This window comes from Lathamus discolor, chromosome 7, assembly GCF_037157495.1.
Source record: "Lathamus discolor isolate bLatDis1 chromosome 7, bLatDis1.hap1, whole genome shotgun sequence".
NCBI lineage: Eukaryota > Metazoa > Chordata > Aves > Psittaciformes > Psittacidae > Lathamus > Lathamus discolor.
In genome coordinates, this window is record NC_088890.1 from 7,761,691 (window position 1) to 7,786,186 (window position 24,496).

At 36.3% G+C, this 24,496-nt stretch overlaps 1 protein-coding gene across 1 annotated transcript in view; it reads left to right on the forward strand.

Moving 5' to 3' along the window:
- CACNA2D3 (calcium voltage-gated channel auxiliary subunit alpha2delta 3) overlaps window positions 1-24,496 on the forward strand; it is a 498,676-nt gene that overhangs the window by 173,349 nt on the left and 300,831 nt on the right. Inside the window, exon 4 of the mRNA XM_065687615.1 lies at window positions 5,999-6,058. Coding sequence (XP_065543687.1) covers window positions 5,999-6,058 — 60 coding nt within the window. The remainder of the gene's footprint in view (window positions 1-5,998; window positions 6,059-24,496) is intronic.

The window sequence follows — 24,496 nt, forward strand, 5'->3', positions numbered from 1 at the left end:
GTGTGTCTTAGCCAAGGCAAGAGCAATTTTACTGATAGAATTTCCTAGAAAATACCTCATAGCTGAGGATAACAGTGTGGGAAATAAAATATGCTGCTGGGCTTTCTGAAAAGATATTACTGTTTCCCCCTTCACCTTCTCACCCCATCCTCAAGGATTAAAACAGCTGAATTGCTAGTCTTGTCATTGGCCTGTCTAAAAATCCATGTGTTTCTGATGGTAGCAAATATGCCTCCAAGGTCAGCATCAGTCTCTAATACCTACAGTGCTTCTCCATTGGTTATGGCAAACATGCAAAGCTATTAGCAATAAAATAGAGAGATCGAGAGGCCTGTTTGCACATGGGTGCATTCATTGCTATGTTATATGATACTGTTTTTGAGCATAGAAAATAATAGCAAAACTGATGAACAACATCAAATATTCTCTATTGGTTTCTTTACCTTCTCCACTAAATGAACTATGAAAGAAGCAAACCCCAGAACTCTGATGGAAGTAAGGAGGGCTTGTGGCAGAATTACCACCCATGCCAGAATATTACCTAAGCTCACTTAATGCTAATAAATTTTGTTCTTTCCCAAAACAACCCACGCTTTTCAGAAGTTTTCAAAGCACCTGCAGCTTTACAGGTTTCCTGGAAAGGAAATCCTGTTCTCACTTCTGAAATGAATCCCAAAATGGGGAAGGTACCTGGGCAATATCTGTAAATTTCGGTAATCTGTTACTGAGTGCTCCCACATGCACAGCATAGGCTCCTCGCAAAGAAGCCAGTGAAGAAAATTACTATGATGATTGAAACACAAATTCTGGTTTCTCTCCCAGGAATATACTCAACTGCTGAACTATGTTTTAAATACTTATCCGGCTTCACTTTAGGAAATAATTTTGGCATATTCACAGCTCAATTATTATAAACTTTAGTTGGAAATTAGATGTTCAAATCAATAGTAAGGTTATTAAAGTTGCACCTAGTATTTCACGTGAGGAAGGGTAACTGTTGGTAGTTGTAAGTACTTTTCTGTTTTACAGAATACTGCTGGGTTTTGCTTGGTAACATACCTGCAAACTTGCTATAAAACATAAAAGAAATCAGAACTTAAAACCAGGTATTAGTTGGGGCTTTTTTGCTACCTGCTGTCCTTATTAACAAAATTTTGGTTGCATTTCATTAAGATACAAATCCATGTTACAATTCCATACATAGGAGTCTGGGAGAATTTTTAAGGCTTTTGAAGTTACACAGATTCCTGTTTGGGTTTTTTGGTTGTTTGTTTGTTTGTTTTTGTTTGTGGCTTTTCATCTGTTTTATTTTTTGCTTGGTTTTGTTGGTGTGGGTTTTTTGTTATTTTGAGGGGTTTTTTTTGTTCTTTTGTTGTTTTTGTTGTTGTTGTTTGGGGATTTTTTTCCTATGTATTTTGTTTATATGTGGTTTTGTTTGGTTGGTTGTTTTTGGTTTGTTTCCCAAGACAAACTTTCAGTACAGTATATTCACAGATTTTTCTTGGGTTTAGACTTTCTGCTATTTTTTAAGAAGGATGACTTTTCATTATTTGTTTACTTCCAAAACTCATCTCAAATCAACCTTGAAGTTACAGACGAGATTTGTGTAGGAGGTGAACCTCAAACAGATCTGATGGCTGGGGAAAATGATGAGAAAGGATGTCAGGGTTTAGGGCTATTTGTTGCTGTTGGTTGAATGCATTCAGATGCTGGGATATAAGAGCCTCCTACAGGTTTATCTACACTTATTTTTTTGATGGCTATGATATCTTACTGCTCTAGAGCAGGGTCAGAATTTGTGGCCCTTGTCAGATGTACTCTAGATGAAATTCTCATAGACCTTAAATGATAATACTGCATTGTGCAGGGCAATACAGCAGTAACAGGTCGAACTATCAAGATGCACATAATGTACTGAAAGAACTGTTAAAGTGTAGTCTAGTGAGTTTGGAAGAGTACATTAGTATAAGGGCTGCTGATGAGCTCATATCTTTTAACCAACAGAGATCCAAGAAGCATGGCTTCAGTTCTGTAGCAGTGAGGCATTGATTTAGTGACTATTTTTGGCTGGTGTTTTTAGGTGTTGTATTTATTCTGTCTCCAGCTTCATGCCCAGTTTTCATCCATGCTGCATAAATCAGTTAATCTTTCTCATATTTACATATACTGCAAAAGTTATGATTAGTTCTTTAACCAGGGGAACCTGAGTTGAACTGTGAATGTGAAAATTGTTAGATAAAGTTTAAATGCTGCCCTTGACTTGTCTGTGCATGCACATGCAAACACCTTTTCACATGTAAAGCTAAATACTCTTAAAATAGAGAATCTTAAATGGTGTAGCTCTGCTTATTCAGCATTCATAATTCATTCTGTGTAAATGTATATAGATAACTCAAATTCCCTTCAGGATAACCACAGCTTGGTAAGCACTTCCTTGCTACAGCAATGATTTTAGAGCATGTTTACTCAAATGAAAATAGATTGGCATTTTTATTAAGAGTGTCATTATAAACTATTAAGTTAAAATCTCTAATCATGCTAATGTTCAGAATCATTGCTAGGTAACTGTTCAGTCATAAAAATATTTTAAAAGGCATTTTTTGGCCTCCATGTAAAAACGTTGCAGTATTATATGTGGTTTTTATATTTTTGCCTCTAGAGTGTTAAGGAATTTTTTTCATTGCGATTCATCCCTTTGGGGACTTCTTTAAAAAAAGAGCAAACAAAAAAAAAAAAAAAACCACAAAATCAAACCAAAACAAAAATCAAGCCAAGAAAAAATAAAAGCCCAACAAAAAGCCCCCAAATATTTGTATACAGTGTCTTCATTCTGATGTCATCTGTGTATATTCGCTAGCATTATTTCTATGGGTTTAGGCTTATTACTAGCTTACCTCTTCTGTAACTCTCCCAGATTTCTTAGTTTCCTTCATAATGGCGTTGAGATATTTGAAGGAAACTGTGCTTAAGAACTATTACATAGCAAATGCAGCATTTGCTTTTGTTGTCTACATTTAGTGTACCAAAATTTTAATTTTATAGATTTGTGAGGGTGAAGCACGTAGCGTACATGTGCGTTTGTGTCCATGTTGTCAAGGAAAAATGTGTCAATACATTGTTCACTTTGTTCTGTTTCCTGTAAAGAATGTTGCTAAAATGTGATTAGTTTTTATTTTTGAAAGAACAGACATAACAACTGAAATCTTAATAAATAAATCAATAAAGTACTAATCAGTACATTTCATTTCTGAGCTACCCTCCATACCGGATGTTACTAATATTACCTATCTTATGCTTCTCTAGTTATTTCTTATGAGTGGAGACGGGGGGTGTGGGGGTGGAGGGAGGGGGTAGTGGAAATAAATCTTAGTTTATGTTTACTTAGCTGAGGCAAAATTGTAATTGAAACATATTAGGATCGATACAAACTATGTAAGAAGCCATGAATTGTTTTTCTAACCTGCCAGGTCCTAATATCTAGGCACTGGTATCTCATGAAATACTATAATATTTTTTCTTCTGGTGAGTGAGTAAATATTTCAGCACTGAAAAGAAAAAAAAAAAACCCACACCTGAAAAAACAATCAAGAAAGAAAGAAACAAAAAAGAAAGAAAAAAGAAAAAACAAACAATTTTTCTGTTTTTTTTCTGTACTTCTATATGAAGAAATTTTTTTGACCCTGCTTTCACTTTTTTTCTCTCAAACTCATCATGATCTTTTCTATTAAGTGTGCACGGACTTGTCATGCAACTGTGATTTTAATACGAAGGAGTACACACCTGAAGAAATGCATTGTATTAGTTATAAAAAGCCTTTTTCATACTTGAAAAATGAGGGCTTGATTTGTAAAATTCTTTCAGTGTGTCACTAGTGTTCTAAAGGTGGACTTCTGAGCCCAGTCTAATGTTTAAGAATCTGTTTCAGTTGCTGCAAGGCTTCCCCTTCAGAATAGTTAATTTCATTTTTAATGTTAATTTTTATGTTACTTTCATTTTTAAATTAGAAATGCAAAAAATTTGTGGGTGAAATTAGTAATTGGTACGCTTTCAAACTGCAAGGTCTTTTTTTACTACTATTCATACAGTATGGGAACAGAAGGAACAATTCCACAGAACTTCACTGTTTCATTTAAAACTTTTTTCCATGGCTTCCCCTCCTGAAGGATGCTGTGATGCATCATTAGCTGTTGGGTTCTCTCACCTGTGTATGTCGGAAGGTGAACTGTTACATTTTTCAGTTCAGTTCTGATTTGCTCAGTATTGGAACCATTTCGGTTCAGGTCCAATTTAGGTCAAAATGGTTTGCAATAACCAGCTGGATTTACATGGGACAAAACTTTTAAAGGTGGGCATAGTCAGCAGGCAGGGATGTACACACAGCACAAGGCTCTAGGAAGGTGGGCTTCATCTGCACTCTCTTGCTCTTCTCTATCAACCTTGGCATCAGTAGTGTTTCCAGGTTTTAATCAAATCTTTGGGATCAGTAACTCTGCGCTAATGAAAAAGGTATGAAAAACCTTCCCACTTGGGCCTGCAGGGAAGGTGCAGAAGCCTAGCAGAGGCCTGAGGGTTTATTGAGGCTTGTGCTCACCTCTAGGTAAGCTGCGCGAAGAGACAGAGGTGTGGAAGGGAAGGCTCTCACATGCTGCTGCTTTGCAGAACTTGGTGAGCACAAACCCTCCTTGTAACCAGTGAGGCTCTAAGTTAAACTGGCAGGTTTTTGTTGAACCATTTATTCCAAATTGGCAATGAGAAATATTTTTCTTGGTTCAGTTTCCATTATAGTTTGAACTGTATAGCAATCAATATGGATTATGATTCCATTTTGATTTATATCCAGCGACTTAATGAAATGCATACAGTTCTGAAAAGGGAAGCAAATGTGTGCATGCTTCCCACTCTTAATGGGAGCCCATAGCTCACTTGCTTCACAGCACAAAATACTTGAAAATGTACCAGTGTCTTGTAGATCAAAGAAAATAAAATAAATACATTGAGTATTCTGTGGCAGGCTATTATTAGGTTAATTTGAGGTCATATGAGTATGTATATTCAGGTAGATTAAATAAAAACTAGAAAGCATTACTTCCATAGTTAAAATATTCAGAACTTTAAGGAATCCTGAACAAGACCTTAGAAAGGATGTAACGTCTTTTCACAGAGAATGTCTGCAGCAAACCCTTATAAAGAATAAAGATTTTCTAGTAGCTGTGTTTTAGTGCTGCCACCCCTTTTTTTTTTTTTTTTTTTCCTTCAGATGATAGCAGAAAGGAACAATAACATCTACAGGGACTTCTGGATAGTAAGAGGAAAAAAAAATACCACTGAATTGCTATCATCCAGTGAATATTACTTTGGTAGTTGCAGAAAAATCTTCTTGTGATTATTCACTGTATGAAGTTAGTATGTACAACACTTCAAATCAACTGCATAAACCTAGTCTCCATTTTTCTAATCTTTTCTATTTGATGTGTTATTTAGAAATACCTCTTAATTTCAGTGGCTTGAAATGAAGGGCTTAAAAGGAAAAAAATGTCCCATTTTAATGTTAAGAAAGATTTGAAAAGAGCTTCCATGTGCAAAATAAGGTCCGGTGTGAAAGCAACTTTACTTTGTGTTCTTTCAAAAATCAATATCAGAATAAGAGCCTCAGGGTGCTGAGCACTACTAGGGGAAAAGCAATAATTACTCTTTATTTTTTCTTTATTAGTAGATGAGCTGGTCTGAGAGTTTTGTATCAGCAATCCTGGATGCTGAGGGTTTAAAAAACTTGGTGGTTTGTTAGTTTTGTTGGGGTTTTTTTGTGTGTGTGGTTTTTGTTTTGGTATGGTATATCTGGATCATTTATTTCTGTTCTATGAAGTATCATAGCAGATATAATGTGGTGACAGTGAATTACACAAGTCCCAAGAATTCTGTTTTTATACTGGAAAGAACACTTGAATTTAAAGATGCTATTCATTATTTCAAAATACACTTTTTTTCTTTTGTTTTTCAGCGTCTTGTTGAAGCTGCAGAAGATGCTTACCTGAAACATGAGTTTGATGCTGACTTACAGGTAATAGTTTCTCAAATGTTATCATCAGGGTACTCTATAGATTGCTTGAAGAACTGGTGTACAAAGCCAAGCATGTGAGTAATAGAAGGATGCTGATTACAGAAAATGGAATTAATGAAGGCTGGCTCAGTATTATGACAGGTTATGTATTTAGTGTTTGTATGCTGGGAGACCAAGCGAGTGGATTTTTAGAGATTTCATTTAAATTCCCTGCATGTCTGCTTAGGCCAAGATTTTTAAACACAGTAATTAGCAGCATGTTTCATCGTTGCAGTGTACTGGCAAGGAATTGTTCTATAGAGAGTTGAATTTGCAGATGAAGTGGGACCCACAGGGATGGGATTAGTATGACCTTGATTTCTGCAAATGGTATGTATTTGTATCCACATCTAGAGCAGACACCGTTTTTTCCTCTTGCCTGGAAGCCCTCGGAGTCAGACCATTATAGTCTCAAAATGTTGCCTCTAGGAATAACGTGGGAGGGAGAAGCACTGTGGTGGAAGTTCACAGTTATAAAATGTTTAAAAGAAAAGCCTTTGCTTAAGTAAGACACACAATTAAACAAAAAAGATGTTAATTTAGAAACCAAGTAATCTTAACCTAAAATGGAAAATTTAACTAGAAGTGTTACTCATTACTTAAATAAATAAATACCTCCTTACCTATAACGAATTTCTATATCCTTGGTTTCTTGAATGTCATGTTAGGTGAGGTTTTGTTTACTTTGTCTCCATCTAGATTTAATTTTAAAACCTTCTGTGAATAATTGCCCTATGTCTATTTAGATTTTGAGCTTAAGCATTAAGGGAAACAGTAATTCTGTGTATACTTTTTACCATAGATTTATCTAAGAAGTACACAGATCTGTAAGTTCTATTTTCAGATTTTACCATGGTTACTTCCAGTAATCACAAAACATTTTCTTTTAATGAAAATATCATGCGAATTACTGATTTCTGTGCAGGAGGGGAAAACATAGAATGAACTTTTAAGAGCTAAGGATTAAAAAAAAAAAAAAAACAAACAATAAAACAGCTTTGAAGGCTGCGATACCAAGATCTATCAGCCCATGCTGAAGTAAAGACAAAATGAGCTCACTGAAGGTGATAATTCAGATTATTGTTGTATTCAGTGAATCCTGGCTTCTGTATTCAAATGCTTTAGAGTTCTGTTACATTTCAGCCTTGCAGAGGTGTGCTGCATTCTATTTTTTTGCACTTTAAGCCTTAGAGAAATAAAATCTATTGTCTGAATAAATCAGAAACACACTTTACAGAAGCTTTTTAGAGGTCTACAGTAAGTGCTTCTTCACTGCAGGATAGTTCTCATTTTGACAAAGTCCTTCATTTGCTGAGACTTTGAAGATATTAACACTTTCAGGAAGCCAGTTAAAAGCCATTAATGTCAGCAGCATTAACAGGGCAATCAAATGTAGAGCTCTGTTGTTTATTACTGTCATGGTCCATTAAAGCTAATCAATTGTTAATTTTGGTTTCAGCGACCCCTTTGCAACCCTTGCTGGGTGACTGTTGTTCTTTATCAAAAATCTCATAATACCATCTGCTCAATATAAAATAATGGCCAGAAAGACTTGATAGTGTACATTCAAGTGGAGGGGGACAGAAGGCTTATATAATATACAGTGTATACAATTCTGCTGTCAAGGAGGAATTTTTTGGCATTTGTATTGCCTTGGTCAATGTGTAGAAGCCAGGAATAAATGCTTTGAATTAGTGGCATGTGATACAGCATCCGTCTGTGCTCTTTGTGCTCAGATATTCTGGAAACTGAGAAAGCACATAAAGTGCTTTTGTGATTTTATTGGTCCAGCCTCGCTTTCTATGTCTTGAGGACAGTATAGATAATATGGTGTTGGTACATAAAAATGATATAAAGGAGAAATAAAATTATATTAATATTTTTATTGACTGTGGAAAACACCAGCTTAAAGAAAACAATAACAGGGAAAGTTCATCTTTCAGGCTGCTGGTATTCTCTGCAATGCTGAAACTATTTATTTGGTTAGGCTAGACCTGATTCCTTCTGGGCATTTTTCTTAGTAACATTATTAGTTTTGTCCTTAGTTATTCTATGAGCATTCTAATCAATATACTGTAATGCTGTATAATGGTCTAACCACTCAGCTATCTATCCCTGAACTGAATCTTTTGATGCCACCAGCAAACACCTTGTAGTTATAAACATAAATAAAATTTCTAGTGAATGGAAAGAAATAAATCATAATGGGTGATATGAGGTTTAACTCATCAGCATTATATATTGCATGTTTGAGTAATGGCAAAACTAAGAATCAGTGAGAGCTGACTTTAAAGGATTACTGTGCAGTATCTGGACTTTGGGAAGTTCTTTTTTCTGTTAGTGCTGTGAACCAAGAGCTGTGGTTTTAGCAAGTTACGAGAAAATAACCTTCTAAATGTTACTTATATTTGAACCTTTAACTCAATCCAGGGTTTTCTCACCTGGGTGGGTATGGTTTCAAGTTATTCTGTGTTTTTAAAGACTCTTTTCAAGTTGTTGCTTAGTGGAATTTAATCATGCGTCACAGTTTATCTTATATCCCCAATTACCATTTGTATTGCTACAGCAAGTTGCCTTATCACACTGTTTCCATAGGCTTAAACAATCCCTCATCTTGCTTTATAGGGGACATTGTGCTTCCCTCTCTTTAAAATAAAGTACTTCCTCCTGGTTCTGTGGCTTTAACATGATGGAAAAAAAAATAGTATAGGAGCCAACTGCCAAGTAAAGACCCAGTAAGAGTATTGGATGTTATAGGTTTTGAAGTGATTCTACAGCCATCTTTTAGTTTTGTGGACTTAATTGTTTGCCAGAGAAAATTTTGGAAGGAAAAGATAAAAAAGAAGGTAACACCTTCTGTTAGGAGAGAATCTTAAAAAAAAAAAAAAAAAAAAAATTCAACTTACAATTGTTGGAAACTGAAATTTGGCCTCCTGATGGTTTATTTCCTTTGTGCTTGTGTATGTGTTTCCTAAAATGTGAACTGCCTTGTTCACAGAAACACCGTGGTGGAGCAAGATCTCTGTCATAGTGTTGTATTATTTCTGGTTTTCAATAATCTCAGGAGGTGGACACTCAGCAGAAGAACGGATGCCGGAGTTCTCAGTGGAGAAGTAAAAGTAACTTTCACTTTGTTTCTTACAGAGTATATTTTAGAGTCAATAAAGATCTGTAATACTTTGTTCCTACCCTGTTTTCATACTTCTGACCCCAATGACAGGAAGAATTAATAAAAAAATTCATTATGGGTACTGGTTCATTTGCTGAATGGTTTCATTGTACCTACACATTGGCAGGGAATTTCTTTTATTTTCTGCATGTTAATTAGGTTCATTAGTTCACTCTCCTTACATTCCAGCTGAGTTTTCTCTGCGTGTGTGTGATGTGATAATAAAAAAGCAAGGTTATTTCTTTTTAATAGAATCAAAGCTATTGCACAGTTGATGTCACCTGAATTACTAGATGTTTTCTTTTTAGGTTGTTGTAGCTTCGCTTTCTATGTAAGATCGGAGAGGTTCAAGTACCAAATCTTGACCATATTTCAGCTTTATGTTAGAAGACTAGACGAGGATTAATCAAACAGTTTTTAGGGAAGGATTAATTTAATTTAAGAATACTTCTAAAGTTAACTTAGTAGAATAAAAAAAGAATCATGGTATAAGGATGCTTTTCATTAATAATTTTTTTGAATCTGTATGGCTGAGTCTTAAGAAAAAGGTTTTCAAAACCAATACCAGAGTTAGGTACCTGTCTGCCAGATTTTGCTAGTGGTTAACTCTCTAATTGCTTTTCGAGTCCTTGAAAAATCTCATCCTTACCCTTAGAGTACATATGTTTGGTATGTAAAAAAATCTTGTAAAATCAGCAGACAGATAGCTGAAGATTTTTTCTCCAGTGGTTTACACAGGTGAACAATATACTTTTTTATACATATTTAATGATTTCTTTAAAGTTTACAAAAGGTGAGCCTTCAAAGGTTTAGGAGAAAGCATAAATAGCAAAAGAGGACTGGTGAACAGAATTAGTCCAGTTCATATGTTCTACAGCTTCTGAGTCTAATTCTGCAGCTGTTAGTATTACTGGATTTCAAGCGATGCTACCTGACTTCTGGTAATTTTGAAATTCCACAGGTAGCTACAGAGCTTAAATACAGACATGAAAGCACAACTCAAATTGCTTCTACCTGTATTTAAAATTCTGATCTAAATGCTTGTTTAATATAATGATACTATGTGAAAATTTGTACTGATCCATTATTAAATGATTATGTATTTAATTAAAAATTAATCAAATAGTAATTACATTGATACCAGTTACTGGAAAATACAAGGACAAAAGATAATTGAGAATAGCTATTCTATGTAATCTTATTTAAACTCCTGCTATAACATATGCATTACTTTCATGTTAGTATTTCAGAAAAGTCTGTTTGCATATTTATTATCTCACTAATTGTGAATGAGGCACATGATAAGTAGATTTACAGTCCATCAGCATTAATATTTTTCTGGCTGTTAGGATGATGACCACAAGACTGAAGTCAGCTCTTGTGGGGTCCTGAACATCTGCGATGGTAAGGGAAGTTCTGTTGGACTCCAAGCACTCCAAACCGGTGATCGAAATGACTTTTTGAAAAGTACATTTGAAATAGCAGTTGAGCATCTGAAGTTTGATGTACTTCATGGATTATTTATCCAAGCTGATTACTTTCTAAATCAGAAATTAGTCTTTCTAAGCTACTAGCCTGGAAACCTAACATAAGATCTGACATCCTAAATTCCTTTTTAGACTTTATTGATATATTTTGGAGACCAAAGTGCTCTCAGCTATATTTGGATGGGATATGGACAGTGTACCTGTAGCTTGTAATAAGGTAAGAGAAAAAGATCATTAACTAGTACCAATTTAAAGTGTTAACTTTTCATCACCATGTGCAACTCTTACAGAAGAAGATACAAACCCTGGAAACATTACAGTTTATTCAGTTGTAAGATCTGCCTCTGGAGCTCTTCCCCAGGGTGCCTCACACAGGACCTGCTCTCAAGGGGTTCCTCTTCTTGTCCCTCTAACACTTGCACTGCAACAGGTTCTTCTGTATTGTTATGTTCATCCAACTGGAGGCATAATTTAAATACAGCTAAGATATAGAAATGCTGCCAGGACCTGCAGAAGACTTGCTACTTAGTTTTCTGAATAGTTAGAAATAAATCAAATGTAAGTTACTATAACAATTTTATTTTGATGTGTGCTTGTAACTTCTGAGGACAAGAGTGAGCTTCAAAGCTACACACAGAAATGCAGAGTTTAACTTGCTGTCTCAGAAGAAGAGATGCAGGACCTGATTTTTCAGCAAATTCATAATTACTATAAATAATTGTCTGTCATTTTGGTGCTATTCTGTTGTATGCAGAGAGCCATCAAAAATAAATAGTAGTACTTTACCTGTTTAGTTCAATAGCTGTTCTATCTACTTTAGGATCCAACAGCAAAGGAATTGGGAGCCATGGTCTGACTTTGCTATTGCAAATAACATGCTTCGCTTCTGAGAGAGCTTGGCCCAGGGTTCTGGAGATTTGATTCTTCTGACTGCAGTTATAGGACTCATCCTTTTGTAACCCTTACCAGGTTAGACTCATTAAACAACTACCAGAAGTAGTTTCTAGACAGTTCTGGATTTATTGCTGCCTGTTTTTTGTGATAGCAATTGCTATCTGAAGCATGTGAAGAAAACACCGAAGAACACACCATAAATTCAGTTCTACCCATCAAATATGGGCATAGTGTTTTTTGATGATATCTGCCATAAATAATTACAGAAATCTGAAACCTGGAATTGTCAAAGAACTGAATAACTGAGCACATATATTTTGTCTTCCTGATACTCTTCCTTTTATATTTTTTTGCCCCTTTATTATGCTTGATTGCTACCAGAAATGAGAAGGAAATAGCTTTCTCATCCCATGAGTGTTTTCAGAATTTCATGTTCTCTGATTAAACATTGAGATACCCCAAAGTTTTTTCTGAGCAAGGGAACCCACCACTTTGGAACAACTCATAGTCAGATAGGTGGGTCTCTCAGGATAGGAGAAGCCTGCTCAAGCTGCTTCTCTAGTGAATATTAAATTATTTATATGATGTGAAGCAACTGCAGCAGAAGGGCTTGTGAAACACTTTGCTCAGAAAAGCCTGGTGGATGGGGCAGTCATTTTGGACTTCAGAAGCCCTGGTCTGAGTATCTGTTTCGCTTGATTCAGAGGATGGGTTTCAATTGCAGTATAGGTCTTTTCCTCTCTGGGTCAATTCTGCCAAAAAAAAAAAAAAAAAAAAAAAATTCCCAAACTATGGAGAATCACAAGTCAGGTCTAACAACAATAGTAAGATGGAACAGAAAGCATTTACATATGTATAATACATCTCTACAGTTTTCCCTTTCCCATGCTCAAACTATTGAGTATTTCCAGACTGCTTTTTTATGGTCTTCATAAGCATCTATAAGAGCTAGAGACATGTTTAAAAGAAATATAAACTGAGATTCTGCATATTCACATGAATTCACAGGGTAAGTTTATAAGTAAAACAGAAGCTCTCACTAAAATAGTGATTGCAACACCAAATTCTTCCTTTTATTGCTTTTGCAAAGCAATTCTTCAACTTGTTCCAATAGAACAGATAGAATAAGCTAGTATTGTTTAGATAAAGGGATAATGATGTACCAGAAGGAGCCAGTCACATGAAAACAGATATATTACTTTTTGGGGGCGGGGGAAGAATTAAAAAAGAGACAATATGAAATTAAATTTTAGCAGAAAGTTAATAACAATACTTAATGCTGCAGCCTCAAAATTAGATTGAAATTTCTCATATCAAGCTGAGAGTGAATGTAAACTTTGTAAGAACTGCAGGCTTCAAAAAAATTTTATCTTTCAAAATGCCTAGCATTTGTTCCAAAAATGTGGTTGCCTTTCCACACAGTTAAAATAGCATCCCATCAATGCATGCCACAGTTTATAACTGAGAAGCTGGTGACTGTCCCTGCATTTCAAAGCAGACAGTCATTTAGGAAGATGAGCTTCTCTTGGATGCCAGGTCCACTGGTCTGGGCAGTGATATAAGAGTAGGCAGAAAGAGTTAAGTGAAGCAAGGGGAAACTGAGGTTTGTAAAAGGACTTTGGAGGATGCAGAGAAAGCAGAAACAATGCAGTAAAAAGTCAGGTATCAGAAGACTGAAGTGCAGGACAGAAGGCTGGAGAAAGAGAAATAATTTATAAAAGCAAACCTGTAAAATGTTTATATTTTTGTGTTTCAATAGTAGTGACAGTGGTCTTTTTGCATGCCTCTCTAAAATCATTACCTTTGTTTATAGTGAGACTAAAAGGGAGAAATCATTTTCAGCTACTGAAATAAAAAGGCAAACCCCTCTTTCCTCCATCCTGTTCTATGTCAGGTTCGGCAATTATATAAACAGTAAGAAGTTGCCCAATATAACCTTCATTATAAAATGAAAGAAAACTTTAGGGAGAGAATAAGAGCAGGTAACATTCAAATGCCATTTAAAAATGAGTTTCAGAGAAGCTGGGCAAAACAAATATGTGCAGGGAATGAGGGAGGAACACTGCACAGGAGATGAGAAAAAATATCATGATGTGATTGAAAAATCATATGATCCCCGAGATTACCATAAACCTCAGAGAAACTCATCTCATCATTGTCAGAGCAGCCGGAGATGATGTGTCTAAAAACATGTCTGTAGTTTATGGGACTATCAATTTCCAGTTCTAACCAAGAAAACAGCTAAAGTGTCAGAGAAAAGGAGAAATTATGATGCAAGATGAAGTTAGAGTTGCCAATGTTTAATGTTTGGCATATTGGTGATAGCAAAGAGGAATTTGGGATTAAAAATCATCTCATAGTGGAGAGTTATTTGACTTGCCTGTTCAGACTTGTGGCTGAGAAATTAGTGATCATTGCTCTCAGGAAGAAGGAGAGTTTGTCACCTTCTGATAATGCTTTATAACTAGTTATTAGCTTTCTGTCTGAGAAAAGGTCAGATATTCAGTGCCTTGAACTCTGAGCCCTGTGCCATTTACCTGGCTAGCAGCAGCCTTGCCTTCACTGCTGAGCAGTTTTACACTGAGAGTCAGATTTACTTGTTACACTCCTTTAGTCCTGTCAAGATCTTGGTGAATGTTTTCAACAAAATGACTATCCTTTGTTAAGTTGATGCCAAAGGCAAGTGACAGTTCTGAGGGTTTTGATCCTATCAAGATGCATTTTGAAAAATGCTGCTCTGGTTTAGCTTTCCTTTATCTGTGGATGTTCAGTACGTATAAGACAGCACAAAGAGGAGGTGATGTACAGATTGTTGTTCTTTGATTTGTTAAGACTAGTACACCAAAGATGCACAGCACAGTCTATCATCAAAGCTGTGTGGTTGAGGTGCATGTTTTGCCCAGAGTTACATGCTTTCTGGACAGTCTCGAAAGCATGTTTTAAAGAATCGATTTGAAACAGCTGTTTAATTCTGTGTGTACTTACATGCATTTTGTGTCTATGTTTAATTTCTAATATGTTGAAGGGATGAGAGCTAAGGTGCTTAGAGGAGCAAGCAGTGCTGGTGTTAATGTTTTTATTTATAAGGCTCATTGGTTAATGGTACTGAGCTCTCCTGCAGGAAAATAAGATCCTTAATTCACTCTTGCAAAATTCAATGCCCTATTGTTCTCACTTTTCTGAAGTCACTGTTTATAACGTTGCTCTCCTTTCCCCTCTGAGGAATAATATAATTTACTGAAGCAGTTCATTCATAGTCTATGTGATATCTATCTTTTGGGACAGAGATACCTTTCGCATGATGTACACATTGTTAGCTTCAAACTCTTCCTGTTTGCTTTATGTGAAAGGGTTTGTAATCAGGAATATTTATGCGTCCTGGTACCCAATTGTGCTGTGCTTGCACTTTTCTGCTCTTCGTAGAAAATTAAACTTTTTTTCTTTTTGGCTCACACCTGCCTGAGAAGCAAAAGATTTTAGAATATTGCCCTATGGATTTATGATTACTAGGCAGATAGCCAGTAATAAGCAGTGATATCTGATACTACAGCACAGACATTCTCTGCCTTTTTCCACCTTTTTCCTATTATCTTTAGGTTTAATAAACTGTAAATGAGAGGAATAAATGGCAGACCATCTTTTCTCTTTTTGTGCCTTTTTTTTGGGGGGGGGGGGAAGGTGCTTGGTGATGAGATTAATGTTATAGATTCTTTCAACCTGGTATTTAGGAATAGGCAAATTATTGAAAAGGATGGAAGTAATATAGCTTTATTCACTTTTGAGAAAGCAGCATTTTTGCTACACAAAATACACAAATAATTGTAAATAAAAATAAAAGCATTGTAGCTACAGATTGAATGAATATATATGAGAAAGGCAAGATAGAAATTACTAAGCAGTTCATAGCTTTAGATGAGATCATATTTCTGACTTGTGTAGTATGAAAGTCAGTAAATCTTAGATGATAATAGTGGAAATATTTCCAGGGTTTTGTACATGCTAATTATTGTAGGAAAAAAACCCAAGGTACTTTCTTGCCTTTGGCTTGTAAGAATGAAAACCAGCTACACTGGCACCTTAACATTTCAATTGCATATATTGTTTCTTTGTTTCTGAATCTCACACAACTGTGACTACAAAATTAAAATACCAAGTTCATTATTTAAACCCAAAATAAAACTTGCTTTAGACTTATTCTTTGTCTCTAATTGTAGTGTCTGTGTTTTGAGCTTTATTAACTTGAAACAGAAGGAGCCCCCACTTTTTTTGCTGAAGTTAATTAAAGCTGGTAATGATTATTGTCTGAAAATTCTCTGGGTTCAAGTAGGTTATTTTGCCTGTGCTGCTGTTTTCACGCATCATTTCATCAATCATGTGGTTGGTCAATTTATAATGTACAGGATTTGTCTGAATTCAGTGAGCTATGGTTTTTTTTTATCATAAAAGGACGCTTGCATATTTGTTTAACAGTTAGTTGAAAGTTTCTGCTTGTAAAGTAGCCACTGGTGGCTTTTAAACTCAGGTTTTTTTGGTTTTTTTTTAAATTATTTGGAAAAATGAAAGCAATTATTCTTCTGTGAATAATGGGTAATAGCACAAACCACAACAGATTAGTGTCAAAGACCACAGTGAATGGCTTTCAGGTCTTTTTAATTTAAAATTCGAACATTTCAAAACATGACAAATCTATAACGTGTAAAAAACTTTCAGACTCAGAAGTACAGTCTTCTGAGCTGTACTTTGTATGCTAGTACAGTTCTGACCATGACTGATCGTATGAAATAATAATGCATATACATATGCATGTGTAGTTTCGTATTTGCTTTAATAATTTTGTTTAGAATTCTGCATTTCAACCTTATGTATATATGTGTATGTATGTGCACATCTTTGTCATTGGTTTTTTGGGTCATGCTGTGGGAGATGTCCTGCTTAAAAAACCCAACAAAACACAAACAAGAAAACTCCCAACCAGTCAATCAAATACCACTGCCCCTCCCCCAACCTCCTGATGGAAGACCATAGACCATGTCTGAGATCAGGCCCAGGGGTATTGTAACAACGTGCACTAGATAAATGGATTAACTAAAAAATAGAGGATGTATTTGAATAGGGGAAAAGGTTGGAAAAATAGCTGGCAAGTTCTCTGAGAACTCATAGAGGGCACAATTAAATAAGTGTTTTGTTCGTGTTTCACTAAAAAAAAAAGAAGGGCAAAATTACAATAAAAATAATTTGATTAAATGTTACATTTTGTTTCATATTTCAGATTTAAACCTTGCCACAGACTGCATGGTCTTCTCTACTTTCTGTTACACTTCCCCTCTCACTAGGGTGTCCAGTTCGATTTCCCCTTTCTCACTTAGAATCCTGCCCTCATGGCAGAAGCAGTGGAGGGCTGTGGAGGCATTTGGGAAGAAGCTCTGTGGAAGTGTGGGCTACTCTGGCTCATCTTTGCTGTCTTGCCATTGGCAACATATAGTCTGCTGCCCTGGACATTTTTGCCTGCATTCAGCATGGTGTTTGGCTGTTGGCTGAGGATCTTTCTTAGCAAGCCATGTACTACTATTTCTAAGACCATGTGCCACTTAAGATCTCTGTAAGTCTTTCCCTGACACAAGTGTCACGTCTTCTAACGCACTGATATAGTAGCTGGGGATCCAGCTGTTTCCTGCGATTCTTCAGAAACTAATAATCCCATGAAGTATTTCTGTGTTAGCGGCACTTATTAATGATGGAGATAGAGATGTTCAAAGTTAAATGTACACCCCTCAGTGAAGGGGTAAGTCTTATGTTGCCTTTTGAAAATTGTCCCCGTTGTTACTGAAATTCCCATACAGGTAAATGGCTATTGGAATAGCTCTCCAGAGGACAAGTGATTATTGGTCTCCTTGAAGGACCCAAATTTCCAAGCATTAACTACCTCTAAAATATCAATGATATGAAAAGACATAGTAAGGATGTGAAATACAAGATGGTGATGCTATGAAAAATTACTCAATTTCTATAACTGCTGCCCTTCCCTGCTGCATTCCATATCTCAGAATTGCAATTTTCTTCAGATTTTATGAGATCTATGTTCATTGGGATCTATTACAGGTTACAGAATAAGAGATCTCTTAAAGATTAATTGACATTCAGAAAATAAGCATGTGTGCTATGTACTATAAAGATATTTGAATCCCCAAATGTTTGACATTTTTGGTCCAAGTTTTGCACTGAATTCCATAAAATAGCAGCTCAGTTATCACCTACAGTTACCCCATAGGTAGACAAAATGAATTTTTATTTTTAATTTCTTGTGGTCTCTTGGTAAATATCTTGCTATATGTTTTCTCCAAATAATGTCCAGGCTTTGACCTTTCAACATACTGGCAATACCAGTGTTCCTCTGGGATTTTGGAGAAGTGGAATGGTAGTGAAGGAGATTCTACTTAAAGAAGGTAGCAAAGGGTACAAAACGGATACACAGCAGTTTCAAAGAAGGACCCCTTGCAATCCTGCCAATACAAGTTTATACAGTTTGCTTGCTTTCACTTGAATCAAAGGATAATACTTTCCAGTAGCACTTGAGACTGGTTGGAGTGAATGCTATTCAGCCTTGGTAATTATTTTCCCATCCATTGATGAGCATTTTTACTTCCACCCCTAATGTTTCAAGAGTTGTTCCTTCCTTTCATCTTATTCCAATACAGGTTTTCACCTCATCTTCCTGTTTTCCCATTGTTCGTGGGAAGACAAAACTGGGGAGTGGGATTGTTGTCAAGTCCAAAGCGTTTCAACTAATTCAGTTTTTTTTGTCTTACGTGGCTGACACATACCCATGGTACTTGTGTAAACCAGGAGTGATCCTGGTATATCAGGGTAAATCTGGACAGAGACTCAAGGAAAGAATTTATAGAGTACAAAATGGTTTCACTTGTTGTCTTGGCCTTTCTCTTCAGACTGCAGTTCAACTCTGCTTTTGACTGATAATACATTTCTGCGGTGAGAAATCCTCTGGTGCACAGCTGAGGATGTCTGATGATTTCATTAGCTTTTACCATGGTTGCCTAGCTCCTTGTGTGCTAAGTGTGCTCACCCCGGTGTGCAGACACTTCCATGCTTTTGTTTCCAGTTAAGCCCTGACATTAACTTCTGAATTTGGTGAATGTTGTACCTCAGTCTGTATGTAAGTGAACTCCAGACAGAAAGTATCAAAACTGTGTTTTCTGAATTGGACTTTATAGAGCCATGAACAGTGACATCGTTGTATATGCACACAAATATATAACGATGAATACAGCAAATGCAGTCTTGGATGTTGGCTGGAAAATGCATGCTCCAGGCCCAGATTTAATAGAAACTTTCGTATTCCATTCTTGGAATATAAAGCTAACATTTTTGTCTGTTTTGACTTTTGCGTTAACAAAATGAGGTCAGGAAATCTGCTAAAGTTTATCTTTAAAAATGTGTTCAACCCAATCACCTTGTTTTAAAAATCATTTCCGTTTGTTATCTGCACATTTAAGTAGATTGTGTTTCTTCCTGATTGATTCTCTGAAGGAAAGCACTAACAGATTCCTGTAATTGATTATACTTTAATGATACATAATGGCAAGTTCTGTTTTCCATTATTGTTACCCTACACATTGAACTGTAACTGCTGTGATACCAGAATATATATTGATATACAATTGATTTAGTAACATTTTACCCGTTGAACTGTCTTGCATTAACTAAAAGCACGTCTCCACCTCTTCAACAAAAGCGGTCATTCACACATTCAGGGCAGGTATTGTACACATCTCTGCAGATAGTCAGTTCCTTCAGTTTAGTGGAGTTGGCAAAAGACAATGCTGCTGGAGATTGGATCTGAGCAATCATTGTTTCTGGGTTTCGCAGGTGATTACAGATGGGAGTTGGCTGTTTTTATATTTCAAATGTTTCACTTTAATGGCATTTTTTTTTCGTTCTTTTTGATCTTGGTTTTTCAACAAATGATCCTGTACTCCATCCCCCAAATCATTGATGGCAGATAAGGTGGTTGATGGTCTGAAAGTCTTGCTTATCTTCATGATCAGTATTACCTAATTATTTTCTGGTGGCTCCTGCCTATCTGTATAAATCTCTTTGCTTTTGTTTAGATGAAAAACTACAGCAGGGATTACTTTGCATGCATGCATGCATGTGATGGGGGGTGGTGTAGCTGCTGTGCTTGGAGCTGGGGTAGCCGTCCTGTCTGTTGCAGCCAGAGTTTGGGTAGCAGCTGTACTTGTCGCTGGAGGTGGTGTAGCTGCTGTGCTTGGAGCTGGAGTAGCTGTGCTGACTGTTGCTTTGCCCTCAGATGCAGGGGCATTTTTTTCCTTTTGAAGGTGTTGGATAGTGTTGAACAAAGCCCTATAAGCATAGGCCAAGCCCCAGCACGTTGCCGTGATTTGTCCGTCTCTGGTATGGCCAGACTGACCACACACCTCATTTAAGTGTTTTACTAATTCTTCCGGATTTTGCACTTGTTCGGTGGTGAAATTCCAAAGTACAATGAGACAAAAACCTTAGCCCAAGCCCCACACTTGAAAAACAGTACCACAGCAAATACCGGCTGTATGTAATGTACAGAGTTCTAAACCTGTGAGACCAAGAGGAACAGCTTTGAGAGCCAATAAATCAGCATTGTGACGAGTGACTATTAATCCGGTCAGATCTGTCGTTATCTCAACCCTTCATGCCCCACGTTGGGCGACAAAAAGAACTGTTGTGGTTTAAACCAATCCACACAGGTCATCCACTCACCCCCCCCCCCCCCCCCCCACCCCGACCCTCCCCACTCCCGGAGGGATGGGGAGGAGAATCAGGAGAATGTAACTCCCACGGGTTGAGATAAAAACAGCCCAGTAACTAAGGTATAACACAAATCACTGCTGCTACCGCCAATGATAATATTGATAAGAGAAAATAACAAGAGAATACGATACCACCGCCGAACGAGTTCAACCCCCCCGAAGAGAGAGAGTGCCCTTCCGGGTAACTCCCAGTTACCTCTCTGGGCATGATGTGCTGTGGTATGGAATACCTCCTTGGCTAGTTTGGGTCAGGTGTCCTGTCTCTGCTTCCTCCCAGCCTCCCCTCGTCCCCGGCAGAGCATGAGACTGACAGAGTCCTTGGCCAGAATAAACATTACTTAGCAACAATTAAAAACAATCGGTGTTACCAGCTCTCTGCCCAGGCTGGAAGTCAAAACACAGAGCTTGCACCAGTTACTAAGAAGGAGCAAAACGGCTCCTGGTAAACCCAGGACACATGTGCATTTGTAACAGCAGCTGGTGCACCTGAGCTCAGCACCATGTCTCAAACTCCTGCTTGTTCATTACTTACACAAATAATTAGTGTGATTTAGTTGCCACTTAGCTGTACTATAACTCTTGGACATACAACCTGTCCTAACCAAAAGGTTACAGGGAAGGTCTGAGGAGTTATCTATTGTGTATAGGTGGGCTACATGGGGAAAATAAATACATTTTTAAAAGCTAATTTAGATTTTGAGTTTTATGAGTGTTTTGAAAGGGGATACAGCTGTTGTCTTCTAAATACTTAAACAATAGATTCAGGAAACTTAATAGCTAGAATATTATAATAGTGTTAAATTAGTGATGTGTGTTATACTGTGTACTTCTACGTAGTATTTATATTCAGGTAAAGTAATGGCTAACCCTTTCCATTTGCCTTTATTTTAAACTTTCTTTACTGAGAGTAGGATTGTAGTTGAAACTTATAATTTTGGAAAGTTATGCCAACAAATCTCATTTGTTGTATTGCAAGTCAACTTTCACATTACTAGCCATATTAAGCCAGCGTGAGATTTCTTAACCAGAAGTTTAGGGGAAAAAAACAGCAAAACCTGCTGTTTGGGCTTTGTGACTGTCAATATTTGGCAGAAACAAAGTACTTTCTAAAAATCTGCAATATTTTTGTATTTCAGTTTTAGAACCTGAATTTTTAACTTAGTTTAAAATCTGAAAATGAAAAGAATTGCTTCTGAAGCATATAGGCAATTTGATAAGCTGGATTCCAAAACAATGAATTGCCACCACACACAATTTGTATTTTATTCCATGTTACATATATTTTTGAATGTTTTAAATTAGGTTATTGTTTACATCTGTATTAACATTCAACACTTAATTCTGTTAAATATAAATATTAGCTTAAGGGCTTTGTGTCTGACATTGGTTGCAATTCAGATCTTCCTCCATGCTGTTCTGAACTGCTAACAGTAATAACAGCATTTGTAACATTCACTTTCTTTGCCATTCTAGTCATGAACAGTAATATCAATTAATATATACTTAGGGTTGTGTGGTGCAGAGATTATTGGAGAAATTATTTTTACTATCAGAGAACAGTTTCAAAAAGATAAGAACTTCAAATAGTAATCAGATTAGGTTACTTAAATGGCTTGTTCAGTGGTGACATTTGGTAAATCACAAATGTCTGTAGTGTTTCACATAATTTTGGAATATAATACACAGTTTAATTTCCTATTTATTTGCAGTTCTAGAGGAGCAACTTTTGAACTGTGAACTAAAATTTATGCTCTAGTGCTATGTATTTTCGGTTCAACCCCACATTGTAAATGAAACCTCTACACATTTCTTTAATTTAAAAAACATGAGTTCCCAATTAGTTACACATAGACAATGTTAGATTTTTCCAACTGCAAAATGATTAATAGTACGTAATTAAAATGGAACCTGGATCAAGAACTCATCAAGTCTCCCTAATACCGTAATACTCTACCCTTTTCCTCTGCAAAAAAAGTGATCTTGCCCAGGGGATCTCAGTAACTCTCAGGAAATCTGTTCTGCAAATACACTGTCTCCTCTCGTAAGGAATTTCCAAAATTCTCAACTGGGGAACTTCTTTCCAATATTTTCACAGCAAAAATATGCAACTCATAAAAGAGTATTAAGTAAATTTTGGAAAATATCACCGAACATGTACATTATGTATGAAAGTGCTTTGTTAATATTCTTTATAGTTGGAAGTTAATGGTAGCCAAACGTGCATACATGAAGATCAGGTCACTATTAGTCCTATATCTATACTAAATATTTTTTAAAAACTGTGATATTTCTTCTTGCCAGATTTAAAACAAAAAATTCCCATCTACTTGATTCTAAGCTAAGAGCTAACAGAGAGCAGGCAAACAGAATAACACCTCTTCACTTATTCCTTTACATGCTAACCTTTCTTCCAGCCTCCCAACTTTTGCTAGCAAGATACTCACCAGATAATCTATTATAGCCCAGACCATTGTAATGAATACTGTAGAAAAGTTCTGGAACATATCCCAGCTGTTCAGTGGAAGTACCATAACTGTGTGAGCCACTAGATGCCACTCTTGTCTCGTTGCAGTACAAGCCTGAGAGCATTTATAGTTGTTTAAAAAACCCAACTATGCCCTCCCACCTCTAAGGGCCCTTTAAAGATGTTCCTTTGGTATTTCAGCTATTTAGCATTTTTTAAATTAAAGTTACAATATAACCCTATTGTTTATAGTATTCCTTCTGTTCTCAGTAATGTTACAGTTGTTTATAAATATTTCAAAGCTATCCCTAGACATTTTTTATTTTATCGTGGGCCTCTTGCATAGCTATGTTATTCTATGTCTCGCTTTTCTCTTTGGGTGGAATTCACAAACTTCTGGCATGTGTATTCATCTGTGTTTCTGATTGAATTCACAGCCACTTACAGTGCAAGAAGCTCTATGTCTGTTTTTAAAAATTCTACAAAGAACTTCACCTTTGCATTTTTTCTATACCAGATATAGTAGGAAGCTCTTGAACTTCTTGTATATTCAGTTTCTATCACTGCAACCTCTCTACTACATTTGGCGTGACATTTCCATGCCAGTTACCCATCTGTAGATGCCTATCCCCCAGTCTGCCTCTAACAGGAATTTCTTAACCAGATAGTTGATGAAAAATAAGTGTAAAAATGCTCAAGTTATTTGAGACAATACAGGAAAAGTAAAAAAAAAAAAAAAAAACCAACCAAAACCCCCAAATATGATCCTACAGCCTTCAACATAACAATTGTAATGTTTCATCTGCTCAAATGTAATGTAGACTTGGGCCTCAATACAGTACATTCAAATTTCTTTAATCTCATGAAAGGAAGCACTGCACCCCAAAAGGACACACAGTTAAATATTAAGCTTTTCTGCCAAATTCATCTACATTATCAAAAGGAAATACAGCGGAGTTCCGAATATCTGTATAAGAATCATTGCTTTCTGCATCTTCGAATTATGTGGAATGTTGTGGCCACTTGTTTCCAGAGAAATGTTTCCATATTCTGGAATTTCTTCTAAAATGATCACACAAAATTTATAAGAACATGTCTCACAAACTTGTCTGTCTCACAAGAAAACCAAAAGAAATATGTTATGGTGTCACTGACATTGGACAAATAAAACCTCAGATGTTGAAAACATGAACAGTAGAGATAAATGTATCTTACTCTGTTGGTATGACTGAATCTGTTCTGTTTCATTTGTGTGAATTTGATACAGCCTTTAATTAGGGTTTTTTAATACTTTTTTCCATATAGGATCAAATATTTTTATTGCAGCTTTAAATGTAGATTGGAGAGAGCTTTCACATACTATAAAGTACTTGCTTGCCAGCCAGAGTCAATGGCAGTCACCCTTTGGTTGAAAAGCACGCAGTGTATCTGTATTTTGTAAGTAACTTTCAACAGCCTGTGAGTAACAAGACTGAATAACAATGAAAAACTACAGGCATGTAAAGACATCCTGCACATTCTATTAAGTTAGATTTAGATTTATCTGAGTACTTTGTGGAATGC